This window comes from Diceros bicornis, chromosome 6, assembly GCF_020826845.1.
Source record: "Diceros bicornis minor isolate mBicDic1 chromosome 6, mDicBic1.mat.cur, whole genome shotgun sequence".
In the NCBI taxonomy this organism is placed as follows: Eukaryota; Metazoa; Chordata; class Mammalia; order Perissodactyla; family Rhinocerotidae; genus Diceros; species Diceros bicornis.
In genome coordinates, this window is record NC_080745.1 from 89,137,273 (window position 1) to 89,162,091 (window position 24,819).

General features: G+C 44.3%; 1 protein-coding gene across 2 annotated transcripts in view; it reads right to left on the minus strand.

Annotated features, from left to right (window-relative positions):
- C6H10orf90 (chromosome 6 C10orf90 homolog) overlaps positions 1 to 24,819 on the minus strand; it is a 210,482-nt gene that overhangs the window by 174,071 nt on the left and 11,592 nt on the right. For both annotated transcript variants that reach the window (XM_058542722.1, XM_058542721.1), the window contains exon 2: positions 12,085 to 12,157. In XM_058542722.1, coding sequence (XP_058398705.1) covers positions 12,085 to 12,157 — 73 coding nt within the window. The remainder of the gene's footprint in view (positions 1 to 12,084; positions 12,158 to 24,819) is intronic.

A 24,819-nucleotide genomic window follows, 5' to 3' on the forward strand; every position in this document is an offset into this window, starting at 1 on the left:
TGTTGCCCCCACCATAGCCACCCACATGATAAAACCCTGCAGGGCAGGGTGCGGTGTCCAGGCTCTGTGGGCATCGTCCATCATCCCCCCACTAATTCCCCAGAAACCTATGAGGCAGGAATTTTGCTTATAGGCCAGGGGCTGGAGGGAGGGGGAGATGGGAGTTACTAACCAACAGGCATGAAGCTTCAGCTAAGCAAGAGGAATACACTCCACAGATCTGTGGTACAACGTGGGGTCTATAGTTACCAACAATGTGTACTTAAAGCTTGTTAAGAGGGTAAATCTCATGTTAAGTGTTCTTGTTACAATAAAGTAAAATTTTAAAAAGTGATTTGGATTAGCGTTTTATATGCATTATAACTATTCCTCAGAACAACAATGCAAGGTAGGTATCATCATTCCTACTTTACAAATGGGGAAACAGTCTCACAGAGGTTTAGTTAAGTTGTCCAATGTCCAAGAACGAACAGTGGAAGAGCTAGGATTTTCCAAAGCCTCCTAGTTTCACCCCAGAATGCTGACTCCAGTGTTGTCTCCAAGGGCAGGAATGTCATCCTTTGACCCCCATTTTTTTTTTTTTTTTTGAGGAAGATCAGCCCTGAGCTAACACCCGTGCTAATCCTCCTCTTTTTGCTGAGGAAGACCGGCTCTGAGCTAACATCTATTGCCAATCCTCCTCCTTTTTTCCCCCAAAGCCCCAGTAGATAGTTGCATGTCATAGTTGCACATCCTTCTAGTTGCTGTATGTGGGACATGGCCTCAGCATGGCCGGACAAGCGGTGTGTCGGTGCAGCGCCCGGGTTCCAAACCCGGGGTGCCGGCAGCAGAGCACTCGCACTTAACCTCTAAGCCACGCAGCCGGCCCTGACCCAAATTTTAATTCACGCTCAAGGCACTCCAAGCTCAGAATCCACGTTCCCCAACCCCATCACGTAGCGCAGCTTTCTGGAAGGGAAGTCCCTGATCCCTAGCATTGTGTGTTTTCAAAGCTGTCCAGGAACAGGGCTCGGCCAACCTCCTCTGCCTGTCTCGGTGTTTAACCATCCTCATAGACCATCTCTTAAGTCCCATAAAAAGAACAAATCAAACTTAAGCACACGCGAGGCATTAGAGAAAGCCACATTCTGAGTTGAGTAAGTAGCTGGAGTCCTGCCAGGGCTGGTACGGAGGCTCTAAAAGAAACTACGAGCTGAGGGTCATTACAGTAAAGCGATTTAATACCGGAAAAGGAAGGGAATTTTAAAAGCACAGTCCCATTATGGACTCGTGCTTCATCCCATCTTCCAGTTAAAACCCGGAGCACATGTCCGCCTCTTCTCCCTTCTTGGGGGCGCCACATGAACCCGCCCTCCACTCTTGAGAAACTGCAGTATCAGCTCCAGCTCAAAGGCGCTGAGATAATCACATTCACGAGGGTCCTAAAACAAGCAGGATTTAGGAACTCGAGCGCAGATCAATAAGGAAGGGGGGGACGTCTCTAGGTTAAAATGGACTGCCCACAGGGCTATCCTGCTCGTTCCACGGGGCTCCAGGTTAACTATGTGAAGTCTCACGTTCAAAGAGAAAGCAATCAATTTTTATTCAAATGGTCTGAGCTCTTCTTCCAGTCCTGTAGACGATGGTTTTCAAATCACGCTCCCACACACGGTTGGACTTCTGGAACTGCTCGGCGCAGAGAGCCCACCTGGGCGTGAGGGCTCACTGCCCCCTCTTCCACCAGAGCATCTCTGCTTTTAGCTGTTTTACAAATTGGCTTCCCAGAAGATTCCATTTTAAGAAGGAGTTCCATTTAAAAATAACATAAAATGCTTTAAGGCAACTCAGCCCTCTGGGGTCAAGGGAGTTTGTGAAAAACAGAAACTTCACAGCTGAAGCTCTTAAAATATTTTTCAGGTGCTCTCCCCTCAGCACAGAGGTCAGACAGCAGCCTTGTCAAATACCAGCCTAAGGGGAGAATGTTCCGGAAGGTTTTATAAACATAAGATCTCCTCATGTTCCCAAGGCAGGCGTGTGACATGAAGCCAAGGCGCTTTCAAGAACAATGGCACCTGTGAACGGGAGGCCAGATCTTGCCTGTCTCCTGCTGGAACACAGGGATACAGTTTTCACCAGGCCACGAGATGTCTTTGAGCTCCCGGAAGCTGGGGAGGGTATTGGCTCTAACTTTCTTTTTCTGGCAATTATAACCTCTTGTCCTCATTAGGAGCTCTCTCTCAGCCAGGCATGGCCTCCCTGCCTACTGCGTTTCGCCACCTGAGCCAAGGACAAGTTGTCAGCACGCAACCACAACCAGAGAGAGACCCACTCTTGAAAAGCAAGAGAGAAGGAAGCGGGTTAGGAGACACATCGTTCAAAAGAAGGTGCTTTACGAGAATGAGCTTATGGCCAGCACTGGTATCTTGACCAAGATGTAAAATAAGCAAGGAAAAGTCACAGGTATGCAACGAGAGGGTAGCTGGCTTCCCTTTGTTGGGGAGTTGATTTACTCAGAGTGTCCTTGTCCCCTCTGGCTCAGTCACATAACAGCTGCCAAGCGAATATTCCTTTCACGCTGGGAAGCTGATGCTAACGTGATTGTTATATTAAATAACACAATAAGGTTCAAAAATACATTTAATTCCATTTGTCACTTTCAATTTATGTTGCCTTTGTTTATATAATTTTTCTTTTAAAAAATCTTTTCTTTAGATGGCCAGCTGGGCACAAAAGCTACTCAAAAAAAATACCGTTTTAGCTCTTAAGCAGTCTATTCTCTCCAAGCCTGATTAACAACATTTCACCAAAACAAGCAGCATTCCGCACAACAGGGCCCACAAGAGCGTGGGAACGTGCCTTCTGTTTGCAGGCTTTCCCCAATCATATACAACCCTTGGAAGGAGAGTGTGACTTCCGGTGATTATCTGTGTTATTTTTCTCTTGGGGGGCTCTTGATATAGAACTAACAATTAAGAAGGAAATAGAAACCAAGAAATCTCTTTAATTTAAAGTAACCCGAAATCACACCATTAATAATGTACAAGGCCCACTCAGACTTCTGCACAGGTTGGGGCTCTTGGCTCTGGGGCCAGGCAATAGCATTGGGACAGAGACTGATGAAGTCAGAGGAAGGAGACTGAGAAGACCAAGGTCGGGGGGCCGGGGGGTGGCAATTCAGAGCAGTGGAAGGAGATAAAGCAGAAATGGAAATACACACAGTGTCTCAATGTGGCATCTCAAAGTCCTTTGATGTTAGCCATGGCGACATGCCTGCTTCCCTGTCCCCCATGGCTCTCCAGTCTCCACAGGTCACTTAGCTCCTCCCTCCAACCAGCCCACTCATTCCCCCAACAGGTATTTATGGAGGACTTAGGCTTGGCACTGGGGCTGGCAAGCAAAATCCAAGCTCTTGTGCAGCTTACACTCTGGACAGGGGAGCAGGTATTCATCAAATACAAATAAATGTAAAATCATGACCATGACAAGTGCAGCAAAGAAGGTGGGCACCAGGTGCCTGAGGTGGGATTGGTCTTAAGATCAGGGATGGCTTCCCTAGGGCATATGGCTGAGGGTCTGTAGGATGGGTCAAGGTTACTTAGGGGAAAGGGAACGGGCAGCATAGTGCAAGGAAAGGGATAAGCTTGTGCAAAGATCCCATAGCAGGAGGCACATGGAGAGCAGGAGTGGAGCAGAGAGGAACAGCAAGGTAGATGGAGCTCAGGGACCAGTGGCCCCAGGGCCTTTCGGACCACAGTAAGAATTGTCTTTATTCTAAGAGCAATTGGAAGGCAGGGAAGTGTTTTAAGTAGAGAGTGGCATGGCCTCAACAGCTCATTCTGGCTGGAGGTAGAGACTAGACAGAGAAAACATAGACTATTGCAGTAGTCCAGGCCAATATGACAGCAGGGCTGGAGAGAAGAGGGTGGATCCCAGAGATCATTTACCCAAGGGTAACTCAGAGGGACTTGGTCATGGGTTGGACACAGGAGTGTGGAAGAGGCAGAAAGACTCCTAGGTTTCCTGCTTGGCCAACCAGATGGATGGTGGCACCATTCCTGAGATGAGACAGCAATCTTGAGCTTAGAGAGGTGTCAGGGGTTCATTGGTCCTCACACCCACATTGGGCCCAGTCTAGAACTGTGGGCCTTGTCCTGGGGAGTGAGTTCCTGACTTGTACCCTATTCCTGTACCTGATGCTGGGACCTCAGGTACTCTGGGCAGGACCATCCTGTGTCAGACCCAGCCATACCCTCTCTCCCACAAAGCCCCCACCCTATATTCCCAGACACCAAGGTGTACCTCCTCCATCTAGGACACCGTGTCCTCCAGCTGCATGTCCCTGACATTGTCCTCACCTGGCTCTCACCACACTCCCTGAAGCTCTCCCTTTCTTCCCTGCCCCAGCAGGTGGGTTGACCTCCAGGTCCCAGTCATCTCATTCTGCCCAGTCTTCCCCATCTTCACTTTCTCTAAGCTAAGCCTTCGCGGTCTCAGGCCTAAAATTAAGACCCAATATTGTGTGCTGCCTTGACATCTGATGCAACTGGGAGGGCTTCACCTAGCCAAACCAAAAGTTCTCGTTCCTACTCGCTCCCACAGATAAGATGCCTCAGCCAAATAACACTCCTTATCACAGGCACCAGGAGCAGTTCCTGCTTATGCCTGAGTAGTGGGCTTCAGATCCCTGCCAGCCATGCGCTTATTCAAACAGGCAAATTACATCTTCCCACAGGAACCAGGGGGCACCTCCCTCTTTTGATACTACAAAGCCTGCCTCCCACAGCTTCTGCTTGTTCACTCTTCTTGGGTGCCATCCTCACGTGCCCTGCACGTGGCACGTGGTGTCCTCCTCCCTGGGGCTGAGTGCACGTGACTCATGAACTGCTGTTGATCTCACCTGTCCAGTGTCAGGTGCTGTGTATGGCCATCCCCAGAACCCTAGTGCAGGAATCCCTCCCTTACCAACAAGGTGAAGAGGAGGCAATAAAAACAGCCTCATTATAGACAAGCGTTATACTGGATAACTCCTGGAGGTGAAGGAATGACAACCACTTGGACCAGCAAATATCACACCTTCATTTCTTAAAAACACAGCAAACCCCAAAAGACACTCAGTCGTGGTTTTAACAAGGGTTGCTCATGACAGCTCCTTGGGCTCCACACCCGTAGACTCTGATGCTACAGGTCTGGGTGGAGTCAGGAGACCTATTTCTGTTTGAGGGCCTATGGGTGATTCAGATGCCCTCTTCCTGTGAGAGCTCCTGCCAAAAGCCATTTTTCTTGTGCTGTGATTTCAGTAAAACCTTATCTTTATGTTGGATGGCATGGAGTTGCTTATCAGTCATTGTGCTTAGGCTTCTTAATGATGTTTTAATAAGGGGTGCTCCTTTCCAGGAAAAATATGATGCTAGATGCCTGTCTCTCAGACCTAGATGGCTAGATGGTCACCCACAGCAAGGGAGAAAAGCTCATAGGCTTCAGAGGAAAACAAATTAAAATTATAGGTGGCTCTCCTCACTCTATCTTTCTAAGAATGAGACACAGTGGGCCCTCATGGACTTCCCACCTCATGGCCACCCCAGCATCTGATTTCCTCAGATCTGGATGAGGTCCTCTTGTCCCTCAGTACACAGGAGGCACTAATGGAGCTTTCATGCCTTCAAGAGGAAGCAGTTAAATCTAGCTGGATGCGTTTCTTTCTGACACAAAGCTACACAGACTGGGAAATCTTCAGCTGAGCTCTTTGTTATAGTACATTATTTTACAATTATTTTAAAATTATATTATGCACCAGGTGATGGGCAAAGATGAAGCTAGAGGCAGAAACTTGCACAGGAGGAAAAAAAGTTGCTTATTGCACTATTTATGGGTGATTGCAGCAAAATGAGCGTCAAGACCCAGGCAGCCACTAAGCAGAACTCGGGAGGGGTTATTCATGAGCATGATGGTTATTCATGAGTGAGCAAACAGGGACTATCACATGCCCCTGTAACAAAGGTGACTTGTTCTATTTTCTTTCTGTTAATGTCCCACACAAGTAGGTACAACAGACTCAAACGTGTTTCCCTTTATGTCTTGTGCAGAAAGTGGGAATAAAGGTTCTTTATTTGCTGTTGATCAGAAGTTATGCTGCCTTTTCCCACCTCCAAACCAGGCTGGACACTGCGTGTAGTGAGCACCAAGCAGTCTCCATAGAAGCCACTTGGGTGGAAGCCTCTGTCCCTCTCAACAAGGGAAGCTGAGTGACAGGACAGGTGCTGTCATGAGAAGCACTTGAAAGAATCTTGGAAAAACCCAAAGGCAGGTGCTTCCTCTGCCAGGCTCTCCACAGCTGTCACATGATCCAATTCCCAGCCTGCTCTATGGGTTTGCCCTGGAGGGTCGAGTGGGATCCCAGGATGCAGGATCAGCTCCATGTAGCTCCTTCGTACATATAGCGCTGTTCAATCTAGTGAACAACTTCTATGTGCCAGTCCCTGAACTTGGGAACATAGAAATGAGTGAGACAAGGTCCCCGCCCTCTGAGCCCACAGTCTTGAAGGGAAAAAAAGACAAGTCTACAAGGGGACAAGGCAACACTGATTGTGGAACAAACAAAAGGCCCTTGGAGACTGGTGGTGGGGCGGGGTGTTGAATCAGGGGATTCGTTTGACAAAAGGAAGGATTTTCACAACAGAAATATACAGAAGTTGGTTTCAGGAGAGTCTCTCCACAGGCAAGAAGAGCTACATGTAAGTGTTGAGTACAGGTGCAGCAAGGCTATGTTATTGGAGAAAAATCTAGAAGGATAAACTAGAGTCAGAGCAGGAAGGGCACCAAAGGCTGTGCCAAGGAGTTTATACCTTGCCCTCTGAGGACCGATGTGATTTTTGACCAGAGAAGTTGCATCGATTAAAGATACTCTTAAATATTGATCAATAGGTGAATTCTCCACAGGGGCAGGGAGGATTCTACGAGAATGAGGCAGATGAAGTGCAGTGTGATCAAAATGGCTTCTGTGTAAAAAATAATCCACGTCTCAACTCCAAAGATTAGAGCCTTAATAAAAACCAGTTTTTTCAGGGAAAACAAACAGATAAATTGGGTGTCCCTTCCATACCTTGTTCATAGAGAAACTGCAATTACAAATGTCTTTTGGAAGAAAAAAAGAAACACAACTCACATCAGACCCAGGGTGGTTTTTAAGGGATAATAGCGCAATCCTTTCTCAAAGCATAGTCAAGGGTGCGTGTCTTATTGGGGCAACTAACTCTTTGACTCAATCCTAATGAAACTGAAACTATGATTATGAAGGTTGTATCACTGCTCTTGTAAAAGCCGGAATAAAGGAACAATTATCCTCAAGTTTTAAGTGGAAATATAATGACTTCATCCCACTCATCAATCAAAGACCTACTCTTTAAAAACTGCCAGTTGTAAAGGTCAGGCTTAATTGATCAGGAGGGAGAAAATTTCATGCTGTCCCACCTTCCTTCCTAAAGCATGGGGATTAGTAATTAAAAATTCCAAGTGACCTTCATCAACTCCCCTTACATACGTTTCCTGTAACTGATTTCCCCGGAAATGGCTTAACTAGGCACTGGACTCTCCCAATCATTGCTAAATCCTCAGATCAAGCAGTCTCACCTTGCAGACAGGTAGCACAGTGATGGGGAAACAGTGGTAAATGGAATCTTTTTATTACAAGCAGAAATTTGAAAGGGACTTCCTACTTCCACTGATTCTGAAAATAGATGTGAGTTTGGGTAGAAGTAGTCATCCACTCCTACATGTGCTTCTCCCTTAGTGTTCAGATCCTATTAATCACAGTAAATGGAAATTTTACCCAGGCCAACAGATTTAAAGGCTTTGCAAAGAGGACAATTTTACCACAAGAAACCGGCTCCCTGCCCTTCCCAGTCCTGGAATTTCCAATGCCCAGACAGTGAATAGTTGCATTGTGCAAACGAAGGAAGCAAACAGGAAAATCCGGAGGCGACGTTTCGCTGCAGATTTCCTGCTGAGCATTCTGACCCCTGTTCAGACCAAATACCCCACTGATCTAGCTTCTGTACCAGAGGCTACCACCCACATCACTGAATTTCAGAGCAGCTCCACAGAGATGGAGGAGTCCTAAATCACCATTGTCTAAGAGCAAAATAAGACCTGAGGATGTGGAAAGCCTTTTCCAAAGACAAAGGCCTAATTGAGGGCAAAGTCAACACTGGCACTAGACAACTCAATTTGAAAGACAAAACCCTGACTCCAGGTCTGGGGGCCCAGGACAGTGCTCCTCTCCCCACCCCATGCATGTGGATTCCGTAGGTTTTGTGGCCCCACCCTCTTCCCACCTCACATGTTCTCTCCTGCACTAACCTCAGCTGTTCTCGTGGTTTGTCTCATGACCCACCTGTAAATGATAATCATACCAAGATCTATGACCCTGACCTGTGGCTTGATCTCAACACCAAACTGCCACCTCTTCCTGGACATCGAGAATAGATGGCCTCTCACACGCAGTGTCCAAAGCCCACAAGTTCAGGATCCTCCCACCAACACCATCCCTTGACCACACAAGCCTCCTGAATCTGAATTCCCTACCCCATTAATGGTAGCACTGTACGCCCAGAAACATCTTTAACTTCCCCTTATCCCAACCGTCTGTAAATACTTCAGCCGTTTCCCAGTGCTCCAAAGGCCCCAGTACCCGCTGCCCCTGCCCTGGCCTAAACCCAGATTGTTTCCTTCCTAGAATACCACAGTGGAGTCATCTTCCTAGGACGCAGATCAGATCACATATTCCAGCAACTCTAAACTGTTTAATAGGTCCTCTTTGCCTACTCAATACAGATTAAAAATAAAGTAAGTTATTTATTTTGGCTCAACACAATCTAAAAGTTTTCTAACAATTCGAGCTGTGTGAGCAGGTCATGAGCTACCTTCAAATAGAGTGAGTCCCCTGTCCTTCGGGCTTATGGTGTGGTCAGCCTACTCTGCAGAGGCTTCCCCACTCCCGCAGGGGAATGAGGGGAGGGGTTTCAAGCATCGGACATCAGAAAGAAGTTGGACAAAAGGACCTCCATGGCCCCTTTCAGACTTGAGATTCCGTGGGCCTACTTATGCCTTTGGGACATCTGCCTGGCCCACGGACTCCTGGGAGAATTGCCCTGCTAGCCAGATACCCATAAAGTTGGATCCTCGGAAGTCATGTTCCTAATATCTGACCCTGCCTCCTGACCTGAGATGATTGGATCAGGATGGAGCCTGAGAAGGTTAATTGAGTGACATGAGCAGCAAGAGTCAGGCACTGATTCCTGTTTTCGCAGCTCTAGGTGAAGGTCCACAGTCTTGTGGCCGAGGCCCATGGAGCCCCCTTGGTTCCTGCACTTTCTGCAACCTGGTGGCTTGTTCTTCCGTGAAGTTCACTGGTTTCCTTACAACGGTTTCCCTTTTGTCTATGACAGTGTGTTTCTGGTTCTTGCAACCCCGAGCTTGACCTAAAACTCTGCTCCCTGGGTTTCCCAAAGCCACAGAGAGGGCTGATAAAGATTTCCTCCTTGTGCTGGGTCCTTCTCATGAGTGTGGGGACAGGAAGTCTAATTCCTGAACCAAACTCCTTGTTCTTTCCTGAGAGAGCAAGTGCAACCAGAGAGCTCAGAGAGCACAGGTGGCTGCTCAGGCCAATTTTCATAGAAAAAATATGACAGGACTCCCTCCTAGACCAAACTTTACTCAGGCTCCCCTGAGCCCTCTTCCTGACTAGGCCTCATCGTTGGCCTGCTGTCTTGGCCCGCCAGGCCCAGTTTTAGCCAGAATCCTATTGAGTCCAGTTTTAGAGAGAATCCTGCTGATCCAGTTTAGCCAGAATTTCCCTGACCCTTGATGTCTGGTCAAGTTCCTCTTCCCCTACCTTTGATATTTGATCAAGTTCTTCTTAGTAATTTCCCATCCATGAGTCCCCCACTCCGCCCATTAGCTATAAATCCTCAGCTGCCCTTGCTGTATTCACAGTTGAGCTCAGTTCTGTACTGAAGTCTCTCTCCCCTACTGCACTAGCTCAAATAAAACCTGTTCTGCCATTTTTAACCAGTGTCCAGAGCAACTTCTCTTTAACAGATGGAAACAGCTTTGTAGGAAGATGCAGAGAGCATGAGCAGCCTGTCAGAGTCAGCCCTTCAGAGAAACACAGTGCCCATTTCTTTCCTGACTCTGGCAGAGATTCTCCTTAACCAAACTTGAGTCAGTCTCCTCCGAGAACTCTTGACAAGGCCTCGCTCTTGGGTTCTGTCCTCGGCCTATTTAGTCCAGTTTTAGCAAGAATCCTGCTGAGTCAATTTAGAGAAAATCCCCCACCCTTAATATCTGATCAAATTCTTCATCCTCTAACTGTCGAGTCAATTTAGCCAAAATCCACCTTGCTCCTGATGTTTCCTCTTAGAAATGTTTCATCCACTGACCCCTCCTTGTTTCTTGGCTATAAATTCCCACTTTCCCTTGTTGTATTTGGAGTTGAGCCCAATCTCTCTCCACTACTCTGAAACCCCCAGTGTCTTAGTCCCCCTGAATGAAGTCTGCCTTGCCCTCTTTGAAAAGCATCGTGAATGATTTTTTCTTTAACAACTCCTTGCCTTCTTCCAGAATACCCAAGGTTTGAGACTGCCTCTGAAGGGTTCTTCCATAATTAGAACTTTGAAAATATAGATAGATTTAAAACAGAAGAAAGAAATCCAGGAGATGTGAGTCTCCCTCCTCACCCAGATCTGCTTGGGCACTTCCCTGCAGCCTGGACTGTTCACCTCTGGCGTCAGGGCCAGCTGTACCTGGTTTCTAAGTCATTAAACTGCTAAGTACAGACATGCACTGCAGAAGTGCTAGAGTAGGCCCGTTTCAGGCTGACCTCGTCCTCAGAAACAGAAGACCAGGGCATCCTCACTGAGGTCACTAATCTCACAGCCACCTCTGAGTGCTCTGAGGAAAACATGGCATGCTTCTCAGTGTTCCCAAATTCCCTGTGGGGTGCAGGTGGCCAGACGTGCTTCCTGAGCCTGCCGTTCAGGCCACCAGAAGCTTCTATCAGCGGATTCACATTCTTACTCCAGGCAGTTTCTGGGCTAGATTTTTAAAGGATCCAAACTAAATATCTGCCGCTATTAAAGAATAAGCTATAAACCATGTTTTGGGGGGGCTCCAGAAAGGATAAACTATGAAAGCTTCTTTCAAATAATATTTTTGTCTTGGGTTGACTGTGTCAGTTATAAAAAAGAATTCAGGTCCCTGATATCTTTAATATAGGCAAGTGGAAAGACATAATGAAAAGAGAAGCTATAAATTGTGTGTGTGTGTATTCACATACAATCACACACATGTATATATACATACACACATATACATGTATATTTTTCACATATACTAACTCATCTGCCACATTTACAAATTACAATAAAAATGAAGATTAAAAAATAAAATTTGCTACATGAAAACATTCTTTTAGAATTTATTTTTGCTAAAGTCTCTGAATTGGAATATTCTATTAACCCAGTAGTCTTATTACAGTACCATCAGAAAATTTGACTTAAATCCATGATTTCTCTCACGAAAGGGAGAAAAAAAGCTTGTTTTCGTGCCATTTGTGTTAACTAACTTCATAAACGTTATGAACTGTAACCACCTCACCTAGTGTTTTTACAGTTTGGTGGCTATGAATTGAAGCTTCATAAAAAATGATTGATGAACGCACAGATACCATGCCTATATTTAAATTGCACCCACTTCATTCTGAGGAGGTCTGTATTTGTCCCATTACTCATTCTTGGAGGAACCCCGTACTGCGCCGGCATGAACCCCCGCACACTCAGCAATCTGCTGTAATCTCGGGTTCCGACGCACTCCATGAGGCAACCAATATTTCTTTTGCATTGTTCACTTTTTTGGAGACTGCCAGCACAGAAGCCTGTGTGTTTAGAAATTCAAATCGGCTTCAAATCTTGTCAGAGCCACTGAGCTCTCATCTCAGGTTTGGGGGGAGACTAGGCTCCAAAGCACATTTCATTATTAACAATAAAGGGGAGAGAGAGAGTAAATAAAGGCTTGAAAGGGGACGTGCCCGGTCAGAGCTGAGTTCTTTACCTGCATTTGCAAGACTTTCATTTCTTTCCCAGGCAGAGTGATCTTTGGGGGACGAGAAGAGCCGACTGTGGATCTGGAAGATAAACAGAGACCTTCCCAGTTTTATATTTTTATTTGCCAGATATATAATCTTCAATAACATACATTACTATTTTTAAAAAATTTTGGAACATCCCTAGAATCTCTCCATTCCTCCAATTACTACAGATTGTAATGAATACTTATTTCCATTTTCTTCTGTGTTAACTCTGCCAATGAATAAAGGGTAAGTTTCTGATGATTTCGAAATACACAAGAAAGAGGAAGGGAGGGAAAAAAAATGTAATAAGCTAACATTGATTTTGCTACGGATTTTACTAGTAGATCAGAGAACCATATCTAATATTTCTTTTCTACCCCATCATAGTGCTGAATGAGTGTTGAACTAAAATTGGACATTCAATAAGTATTGATAAATTGATTAACCATGAGCAATCAAATTTCAGGAATTAGCCTTCAAGGTCCAATGAAAATAAGATTGATATATACAAAAGTATTCTGCTGTCTGCAAGCGTGAGTGTCGTGCTAACTTTCTCTGCCAGGAGGCAAAGGTTTGTTTTGTAAGTTTATTCAGGAAGCAGTTCGCTGTGGCTGAGACCTTTGGTTCTGATTTATAAACTTATAATCCGACTCCGGAGCACCTCATCCCATACCGGCTCTGCCCTGTGGCCGTCATCCCTCTGGATACCCCATGACCTCACCCCGAAGCTGGAGAATAACTCTTCTGACCCCTCTGTTGTAATCTTAGCATGATTTGACGAGACAACACATTCGTGGAGCTCGAGCCGGCCTCTAATTCCCAACCCCAGTTGACTTCCTAGTCCCGAGCCTGAGTTAAGCTTCATGGTCCCATTTTTGGCCCCTTCTCATCCCCAGCATCTGGGCAACCAGCTTTCGGACTGCAGAGGGGAAGCTGCAGGTGAGAATTCTTCTGTTCCAAGCAGGAGCCTGGCCCCCCGGACTCCAGGGCAGCAGAGAAAGATGGGGGCAGGAGCTGGACTGCGGCTGGGATGAGATCAGGAGAATTAAACAGTTCCACACCATTTTCTGCCACTCCCTGGGCTTCCCCTCCTTGGGCCTGACTCAGCCTTTGCCTGTTAGTAATATGATTATTAGTTATAATAGTCGTAAGGAGAAGACCTGCTGAGACTTCATATGGGCTGGGTGTTGTGCTCAGTGCTTTCCATACACCATCTCATGGAATTCTCACAACCATTAGAAAGATAGGTGATATCAGCCCTGCTACAGGAGCTGAGAAAGCCACGGCTAAGGCCACCCACTGGGGTGCCACATAGCCAGAGTTCAGACCAGGCTAGTCAGAACCCAATTGCCTAAGCTTTTAGCCAGTGTGTTCCAAATACTGTTATTATTTTTTTAACTAGGTATTATTATTTGGCTATTTGACTATACCTGGCTATACATATAGAGCCATTATACTTATATATATCCTTTTCTCAGACTTAGCATAGACATGTCATAGGGAATACTGGATAACATATGAAAACTCTTCCGGAAGGAAATAAAAGTGTGACAACATTAGACAGGGGGATGGAAAATAATTTAAATCCCAAGTTAGGCAGAAGAAGTGAGTTATCTCTCCACTGCTTCAAACACAACCAGGCAGGTGGGTCCGGAAGCTCTCTGGGGCAGGAGGGGTGTTGGATGAACCTGACTAGAAGAGATTTTAAGCCTCCTCTCTCCTGGGTTGTCTTGTATGTCTCTAAGAAAGATTTTGTACACATTGTGTGTGTGTGTGTGTGCGCGCATGTGTATGAGGAAGACCAGCCCTGAGCTAACGTCTACTACCAATCCTCCTCCTTTTGGAAGGCCAATCTTGAGGAAGATTGGCCCTGGGCTAACATCCGTGCCCATCTTCCTCTGCTTTATATGGGACGCCGCCACAGCCTGGCCGGACAAGGGATGCGTCAGTCCGCACCAGGGATCCGAACCTGTGAACCCTGCGCCACCAAAGCGGAGCGCGTGCACTTAACCGCAGCACCACTGCGCCGGCTCCCCCATACGTATTTTTTAAAGTAACTCTGTCAAGACTAGCAAGTGAGCTAACCTGGGACATGACCACATAGAGTTAATTTTCACCCAGCAATCTCCTGGCGCACCACACAATCCTCGGTGGAGAGCCCCAGCCCCGATGTGAGGTAACAGAGACTGAAGTGCACTGGTTCTGATCGAGGACAATTTCTCTCTCTCTGGGTCCCAGCAGCTGGCAGTGGATGGCAAGCAGACTAGGCCCCACAGCCCTCTGCAAATGCCTGGCTTCTCTGAAACCTGGAACTGTCTTGTACAGGCTCTGGCACTATTGATTCAGGAATCTCTGTCACCAACTGCCCCAGGTCTCAATCCAACAGTGATGTCCCAGCTTTGGCTCTACTTTTGCTGGTTGCTCATTGTAATCCCTTTGTGCAAAAGAGCAAGGCTTTTCATTGCCCTTGGGACAAAGAATCAAAGGGCCCTATGTGGTCCACCCCTGCTCATCTCTCTGATATCACTGGACACCTCTCTCCAGGCCACAAACTCTGTGCAAGCTTCCCTCATCCCCTTGAATGTGAATTCTCTCCCCCACCAGAGGACCTTTGCATGTGTTGTTCCAGCGGTACAGCATGTTGCCTTCCTGGTCCTCCTCCAGATCTTGGCTCACATGACTTGCTCATGTGAGTGTCTCTCCAAACACCACTCTCAAAACTACGTCAGGCTTCTGATTTATAAGCTCTTACAGAGCATTTCTTTCCCCTCAGAGCACTCACCTTGGTTTGTAAATACACATTGACTTGTGTGAATCCACAATTGATGTCTGCTTCTCTCCTGGACTATAACCCCTATGAAAATAAAATTATTTTTGCCTTGCTTGCCAATGGATTCCTAGCACTTAGTATAGGGCCAATCACATAGTAGGCTTTTAATAAATATTTGTTGAAAAAAGAATGGAAGAATTAATCAATCAATTAATTAATTAACAAAAGCGGAGCCTCTTATCCAGGGCAAATTATGCACAGTGCCCTTTGGAATCCACTCTCCCGGCTCCTCGGAGATCCTGCACCATCAAGACTCCTGTTCTCTCCTCAGTCTTCAACTTTGCCTCCCTCAACATTTCTCACTGCCTTCAAATCTTTCTTAACTTAAAAACAAAACCAAAACACTCGCTCGCACACACACGCCACCTTCCTCCCTTTCACCTTCCCACTTGCAGCAAAGCTTCTTGAAGGAGATGGCCACACTGTCTGTCCCACCTCCTCGTCCCCCACTCAATCCTCGGTTTACCACAATCAATACCACATAGATTGAGCCACTATGATCTGTGATACTGGAATTATTCTCGCTGTGCTCTCCAGTGGCCACCTAGCTGCCAAGTCCAATAGATGTGTTCTATCAACAACTCCTGTTGTTACATTTCCTAAATATCTCTCCATTCCATCTCCACCTCCCTCTGCCCACCACCTTAACCCAGGCCCTCATAATTCTTGCCAAGACCACAACAGCCTCCTAACTCTCATTCCAGCAGCCTCCTCCCTCCACTTCGTCATCTATGATGTGTCCACAAGGTAAATCTGGTTACATCTCTCCCCAGCTTAAAGCTCTTGGATTCCTAACTGATTCAAGACATAGTTAAAGACATATTCACAAGAACATTTTTGCAGTGTGGTTCATAATGGCAAAACATCGGCGGTATCAGAAATATCCAACAGCAGGGAATGGCTTTGCAAGTCAGAGTGCGTGTGTTAATGTGTCCGTTAACATTATAACAATTTTCATAGTCCACACTACAGTCTCCGCATCTACAGACTATAACAACATATCCTGGGCCACCATGAATGCTATGCTAATTTGGATAGTATATCCTAAGTGACAGGGAAGCTTCAGCGTCTTTTGAACCAGGAGAGTTAGTGGCTTGGTTCAGCTATGTGTTAAAGCTTAGTCCTGAGATGGGCTGGATTACAGCCTTGTCTCTGGAGCCTCTGCTCATGAGCTGAAACTGATTGCTGCCTGTGTAAGACACAACATTTTGCAACTATGTTTCACCAAGACTAACATGTGACATATATTTATTTTTTTAATCTAAATTTTTTATTGTGGTAAAATATACTTAACATAAAATTCACCCTCATAATCATTTTTGAATGTACAGTTCAGTGGGGTTAAATGCGTTCATAAAATTGTACAACCATTTCCACCATCCATCTCCATAATTCTTTTCATCTTGTAAAACTGAAACTCCATACCCATTAAACAGTAACTCCTCCTTCCCCGCTCCCCCTAGCCTGTGACAACCAACGTTCTTCTTTCTGTCTCTATGATTTTGACTACTCTAAGAACTTCATATAGGTGGAATCATGCAGTATGTGTCTTTTTGTGACTGGCTTATTTCACTTGGCATAATATCTTCCAGGTTTATCCATGTTGTAGTATATGTCAGAATTTCCTTCCTTTTAAGACTGAATAATATTCTATTGCATGTATATGCCACATTTTCCTGATCCATTCATCTGTCGATGGGCACACTTGAGTTGCTTTCACGTTTTACTATTGTGAATAATGTTCCTATGAACATTGGTGTACAAATTCTCTTCGAGCTCCTTCTTTCAGTTCTTTGGGGTATATACCCAGGAGTGAAATTGCTGGATCATATGGTGACTGTATTTTTAATTTTTTGAAGAACCACCATTCTGTTTTCCACAGAGACTGCACCATTTTGCATTTCCACCAACCGTGCACTGGTGTCTCAATTGCTCCACATTCTTGACAACACTTGTTATTTTCTCAGTTTTTTTAATAGTAGCCATCCTAATGGATATGAAGTGGTATCTCATTGTTGTCTGATTTGCATTTCCCTAATGATTACTGAAGTTGAGCATCTTTTCATGTGCTTATTGGCCATTTGTATGTCTTCTGTGGATAAATGTTTATTTACTTCCTTTGCCTGTTTTTGAATTGAGTTGTTTATTTGTTCTTGGGTTTTAGTTCTCTATATATTCTGGTTATTAATCCCTTATCAGATATACGATTTGCAAATATTTTCTCTAATTCTATGGGTTGCCTTTTTACACTGTTGATATTGTCTTTTGATGCAAAATTTTTTAAATTTTCAAGTCCAATTTGTCTATTTTTTTTTTGTCACCTGTGCCTTTGGTGTCATATCCAAGAAATCATTGCCAAATCCACTGCTGTGAAGATTTTGCTCTTGTTTTCTTCTGAGGTTTATGGTTTTAGGTCTTACATTTAGATCTTTGATCAATTTTGAGTTAATTTTAATATGTGGTGTTAGAAAGGGATCCAATTTCATTCTTTTTCCTGTGGATATCCAGTTTTCCCAGTACCATTTGTTGAAAAGACTGTCCTTCCCCCATTGAATGGTCTGAACACCCTTGTCAAAAATCACTTGACTATATATGTGAGGGTTTATTTTGGGGCTCTCTGTTCTATTCTATTGCTCTGTGTATCTGTCTTTACACCAGCACCACACTGCTTTGAATACTGTAACTTTATAGTAAGTTTTGAAATCAGGAAGCATGAGTCTTCCAGCTTTGTTCTTCTTTTTCCAGATTGTTTTTGCTATGTGGGGTCCCTTGAGATTACAAATGAATTTTAGGATGGGCTTTTCTACTTCTACAAAAAAACATCATTGGGACTTCATAGGGATTGCGTTGAATCTGTAGATCATTTTGGCTAGTATTGACATCTTAACAATATTAAGTCTCCTAACCCATGCGTATGAGATGTGTTTCCATTTATTATGTCTTATTTAATTTCTTTCAGCAATGTTTTCTAGGTTTCATTGTACAAGTCTTCCACTTCCTTGGTTAAGATAGTTCCTAAATATTTTATTCTTTTTGATGCTATTGTGAATGGAATTGTTTTCCTAATTTCCTTTTCAGGCTGCTCATTGTTAGTGTCTAGAAATGCAACTGAGGGGCCGGCCTGGTGGCGCAGCGGTTAAGTGCGTGTACTCCGCTTTGGCGGCCCGGGATTCACAGGTTCGGATCCCAGGCGCGGACCAATGCATCCCTTGTCAGGCCATGCTGTGGCAGCATCCCTTATGAAGTAGACGAAGATGGCACGGATTTTAGCCCAGGGCCAATCTTCCTCAGCAAAAGGAGGAGGATTGGCGGTGGATGTTAGCTCAGGGTTGGTCTTCCTCACACACACACACACAAAAAAAAGAGAAAGAAAAAGAAATGCAACTGATTTTTGTGTGTTGACATTGTATCCTGCTATTTTGCTGAATTCATTTATTAGTTGTAACAGTTTTTTATGGAATCTTTAGGGTTTTCTACATATAAAATCATATCATCTACAAACAGAGATAATTTTACTTCTTCCTTTACAATTTGGATGCCTTTTATTTCTTTTTCTTGCCTAATTGCTCTGGCTAGAACTTCCAATACTATGTTGCATAGAAGTGGTGAAAGCAGACATCCTGTCTTCTTCCTGATCTTAGAGGAAAAGCTTTCAGTCTTTCACCAATGAGTATAATGCCCACTGTGGGGTTCTCGTATATGGCTTTTACTATGTTAAGCTAATTTCCTTCTGTTCCTCATTTGTTGAGTGTGACATATATTTATTCATTCGTTTTCCATTTCCTCCCACTAGAATGTAAGCTCCACACTGTAAGTTCTTTGTTCAATGCAGTAAATGCAACACACAGAACAGCCCCAGGTCCATAATACGTCTTTGAAAATATATGCCGAATGAATGAAATGAATGAAAGGACTGTGAAGTGACATGAGAACATGCTTATGATATATTGTTAATGCAACAGGCAACACAAATGGATGTCTGCTAAGATTTCCACAAAGTAAAAATTAAAATTTTAGGAAAAAGCATACTAAAGTGAACATAGTGACACTCTTTCTACATGTAGAAATACGTTCCCTAATAAAAGAAACGTACTGCTGTAGTTCTTACTATTTACTACTCACTGGGAGAGTCTGATCAGCCCCAAGCTATTTCCTGAGTGATCATTAAGCGACTCCTAACTCAGTCCTTTCAAGATCTTGTCTCCCTTAGGTCTCCGAAGCCATTAGTGTGTTATTTAGTGAATGGCAACAGTAATTTACCAAAGCCACACAATAGGGGAAAGATTAAAGACCCTGTTTTCCACCTCTATTCCCGGTGGCTCCAGGGCCTGGCTCAAGCCTGGGATCACAAAGGAGCTATCACTGAGGGCTCACTGCATGCTGACAATTACCTCATTGGATCCTCCAGCAACTCTGCGAGAGAAGGATAATATTATTTCCTCTTTACAGATGTGGAAATTGAAGCACAGAGAGGTAAGTCACTTGTCCAAAGTCATACACACACCTAGTAAGCAAGTGGGGGAGCCCAGATTGGAACCCAGGCAATTAGGATCTACTTGGGAGAAAACTAAGCTTAGGCTCAAGCACATGAAGAGAATCATGATACCTCACAATCATAGGCAAAGTTCCAGGTTGCAAAGCTCTTTTATACACATTACTTCATTTTGATTCCCCAATGTCCTGAGAAGTTGCCAGAACACATAGGGTTTTTATATAAAGAAACCAAGGCAGAGGGGCCGGCCTGGTGGCGTAGTGGTTAAGTTCGCGCACTCCGCTTTGGTGGCCCGGGATTCACCAGCTCAGATCCTGTGCGCAGACCTACCACTGCTCATCAAGCCATAGTGAGGCAGCATCCCACACAGAGCAACTAGAAGGATGTACAACCATGACATACAACTATTTACTAGGGTTGTGGGAGAAAAAAGGAAAAAAAAAAAAGGAGGAAGACTGGCAACAGATGTTAGCTCAGGGCCAATCTTCCTCATAAAAAAAAAAAAAGAAACCAAGGTAGAGAGAGTAAGAGACATAAATGCCCAAGAACAAGAAAATGGTGGCTCTGGCACCTACACCAGCCCTCCTGACCCTGGTTTGGTGTTCCTTCCACACCACCTCACCACCTGCCACCTTACAGAGTTCCACCTTACCAGCACCACCAACAGCAGAAATCCTGTGGTTAAGCCTGACACCAGCTAGGACATTGATAACATTGACAGCAAATTGACCTATGAGTTCCATCAGGAGCCAGAAGCTATGCACTGGCAAGATTTGAACATCGTAGGTCTAATAATACTAGAATCATCCATTTACACAAGATGAAATGCTTTACAAAACGACTTTCACATTCTCTCACTTGATCCTCCCAAGCCGTGCCATAACAGCTGGACTCTGATGAGCAAATACATTATTGTTTTTTGCTGTTGTTGTTGTTTACTGCCTCTCCCTTCAAGATATCTTAGTACTTACTATGAACCCATAATCCTTTATCTGCAATTCTAGAATCCATAAAGCTCTGAAATCAGGGAGTTTTTCTCTCTGAGTTTGTAGAAAACTAACCTGACAGCAAACCTTACCTGAGCTAACCTGAGGCTATTTATAATATTAATGTATTCCATTTAGTGTGACTATTCATACATTTTATTGCAACAACATCTGTGAGCTTAATTACAGGGTGCCACCTCAGATCCCGCTGGGAATGTCGTGCAGTATTACCTTTCTGAAATAAAATTAAGACATCGTTGTTGAATCACATTTGGCCCCAAGAGTTTTGGGTGGAGAATTGTGGCTCAGTACTGCAGATATTTAATAAACTCACTAGTCCCTTGGTTAGGGTTTTCCATATCTCTCTCATACAGTCCCCACAAGATAGGCATTCCCTCTGCATTTTATAGATATGGGCACTGGGGTATGGAGAGATTAAGTAATTTGCTCTAGGTCACAGAGCTACTAACGACAGAGCCCTCCTCCAACTAGAACATAGTGTTCTCTGCATTCCCCACATTAGCGTGTGTGTGTGTGTGTGTGTGTGTGTGTGTGTGTGTTAGGGGTGGTGGAGGTAGTTAGAGGTGGTTCCTGGGCTTTATAAAGCATCAAGCAAGTAAAACAGGGACTGAAATTTCATATGCCCCAGGAAAGAAGAGAGGGGAGAAAATAATTAGAAACTGCCAGGCCTACACAGAACCCCACCTCCATTCTGCCTCTTCTGGACACATGCATGGTTGGCAGAGAGAACAGAGGAGGGATTCCGAATCTATTTATACCCCAAGTCATTAAAGACCAAGGGTGGATTTTGGCTGGGTCTTCTCTTTAGAATAATGGCAGACATTGCTGGAGTCTGCCAACAGAAAAACAGGAAGAGGGCCATTTCTTTTCAGCATCGCAATGCCTTCTTCTGGGGATGTTGGAGGTCCTACTAGAGGGCAGATAGCAAGCACGTGGAGTGGATGATTCCAGGTTGGACTGCCGATGGGTTTACGCAGCCTCTCTTGGGCTGGAATACACTCTCCACGGCTAATCTAGATGCATGATTGATCTTCACCAGCGTTGCATTTTTATATTCAATCTTCTGAACTCTCTTCTGCAACAATAATTAATGTCAGATCAGGTTATGGATCAACAGTGTATTTTCTGGTTAATGCAACCCTGCACCTATAATCACTCAAAACTGAGATTTCTCACTCTGCCACGATTCCTTCTTCATGCTTCATCTCTTCATGTTTACATCTGGTTTAACTTTTTCTAATATAAAATAAATCAGCATGAAAAGCATTAGATTTTTCATTTAGATTCTCAATTGCCTTTTATTACTGAGATAATATCCCCTATCTGATTGCAAATGGTGGGATTATTCCCTTGTTAGGATCTGCATGAAGATGCAGCGGTTCAATCTTCCCGTCTTTCCTTGATTCTCCTTCACTTTTGTTTTCAAGGGTGGTGTCTGTTGGGGTTCTGGTTTAAAAATGAGACAAATCAGGATGTAAAGAGGATATATTATTTCAATCACTCCTCCTCTTGCAAGACACACGGAGGAAGACAACCTCCCCTGGCTGCCTAATGAGAAGTGGTCTATAGAGAGTTCGCTCCTCATTTTCCCACCAGGGTGACTTCGGCCCCCTGAGTGTTTGCAGGGATAAACGAGAGCAGCAGTGACGAAGCACTTGGCTGGAGATTTCCACACAAACATGGGGCGTGGGGGGAGAATAACTCCATAATATTGGCATGTTAATTACCCAGTTACAAAGTCAAATTTAGCTGAACTATTTTGTATATCAAAGAAGTAAATTTCCCCTGAGGTTCCTTAAGTATTCCTTTCAGCATGTTCTATTATGTTTCCTATCATTTGCAACATTTTCTCCTTACTTGAAAATGTGAGCTGATGATTCCAGAAACCGAATCCATTTCTTGTACCATGTGGAACCTTCTTTCCCCAGTAATTGTTTACTGCCACTGTCTACTTTCCCTCAATTAGAGTCCTGCATTGCTTGAAGTACTTCAAAATTGAATACAATAAAGTTACTCTGACTTTGGAACACCTCAGAAAGTTCCGAGAATTCAGTCGCCCACTCAACCCTACAACTTTTAACTCAATTGCTGTTGCTTTCCTTCTTTCAAAGGAAAAGAGACAAAAAAGGGAAAAAAACAGGACTGAGGGATTTCCCATGCTTTGTCTCACCTGTTCCTGCGCCTCTCCTCCCCTGGGCCTGTGGGGAAAAGGCCTTTTTATCTCACACTGGTGGCTGCTGTTTGCAACTTCTTTTTCACGCAGACTGACAGAAAGCAATCTAAAAGAAGCACTTTTGATAGCTTACTTTCACACCTCCTCAGACTTAGGAGAAATGATGACTTTTACTTAGTGAAGAATAACAGAATAGAGTCCTTAATGGCTTTATAACAGAATAATAATAACAGCTACACTACAGAGCACTTACCAAGCGCCAGGCTCCATGCTAAATGCTTCCCAGGCGTTGCGTAATCTCCATGGCAACTCTAGAAGGGAGGTACCACTCTACTCCCATTCTAGAGGGGAGGATACGTTATTCTTAGTACTATGCTTAATAACAACATCAATAATAATATGATACACAACTAAGCGTTACTGAGTTCTTACTCTGAGCCAAGCACTGCTCTAAGTGCTTTCCGTGCACCCGTTCAGAAAATACTATTATTAACTCTATTTTGTATATGAAGCAACTGATGCCGGAGAAGGTAAGAGTTCATGCGAAGCCAGAATTAATAAATGGCAAAATCAGAATAAAAATCCAAGTTTACCTGAATCAGGGCCAAGCCCTCACCCCTCTGCTGCCTCAGTAGAACATCGTCTATTTAATTAAGATGCCAAAAGATGTAACAGAAACTTATCATGGTCACCAAAACTATAAGCTGCATGATTTCAGAGATAGGACACGCTGGACCAGGCAAAATGAAAGTGGGGGAAAGCAGCCCAGTGGTTGCCAGGGGCTGGGTCAGGGGAGGGCATTGACCACAAAGGGCACAACATGATGATTTGGTACTGGTTATGTGACTGTATGCATTTGTCAAAACAAAATGAACTGTACACTTAACAAATATATGAATATTACTGTAGGTAAATTATACCTTAAAAAGGCTGATTTTTTTTTAATGTATCGTGAATAAGCTTCAATTTAGCTTAAAGTTTCAATTCAACAAACAGAATTGGTGAGAGATATAAGACATGGGCTCTGACCTCAGGGTCTCACCATCCAGTCAGAGAGAATTGTCTTATGCATTTATAAACACAAGTTAGTGTAGGACCAGCTTCAAGGTGTGAGACCCGTGCAGTTGCACAGGGGCCTGCACTCAGAAGGGCCATGTGCCTGGTTTAGGGTTGCCATCTTGAATTTTTTTTTATTGTGGTAAAATATACATAACATAAAATTTACCAGTTAAGTGTCTGATTCAGTGAGATTAAGTACATTCACCATATTATGCAACCATCACCATCCATCTCCAGAATTTTCCGTCCTTCCAAACTGAAACTCTAAACTCATTAAACAATAATTCTCCATTCCCCCCTCCACCCAGCCCCTAGTAGCCACCATTCTACTTTCTGTCTCTGTGAATTTAACTATTCCAGGTAGATCATAAAAATAGAGCCAAACAATATGTGTCCTTTTGTGACTGGCTTATTTCACTTAGCATAAAGCCCTCAGGGTTCATCCATGTTGTAGATGGGTTGCCTTTTCACTCTGTTGATAGTGTCCTTTGATGTACACAAGTTTTTCGTCTTGGTGATGTCCAATTTATCCATTTTTTCTTTGGTGGCCTGTGCTTTTGGTATCGCCATCTTGAATATTTCAGTGATCTTATCTTTGAACTTGTGTGGTGTCAGTGAAGTCTCGTGGGACCGTGGAGCATGCATGTGAGCAGAAAGACACAATGTGTGTTCGCTGCCTCAATTCACATAAGCTGTGCAGGTGCCCCTTGATTACAGAATTCAGGTGAAACTACGATACACGGCAATTCAGCAAGACTCAAAGTGAATACAAAATAAGTGAATTACGTGTAAGATGGAGTAAGTGGAGTTCTGACAGCCCCGAGGGCCATGCTTTCCCCTGGAACCAGACTTACTCCAAATGCAGAAGGAAGGTAATGGATTCCTGAGAAACGCGAATAACCAACTAGCCCTATCGTCTCCTTTCTTACTCATATGTCCCTGTGTTGGCCAATCACTTATGATGAAAATGATGACACCAAGGGAAAGGGAGAGACAGGGCACCAGAGTTCCCTTTCCTTCCTTCCTTCCTTCCTCAGCCGTGAGACTAAGGCAGAGAGTGTGGGTAGAATGTGATTATATCAAGGAATGAAATAAAAATTTGAATAGGCTTTTGCAGTGTTTCCATTGTTCTAGTAAGAATGAAATAGGCATATG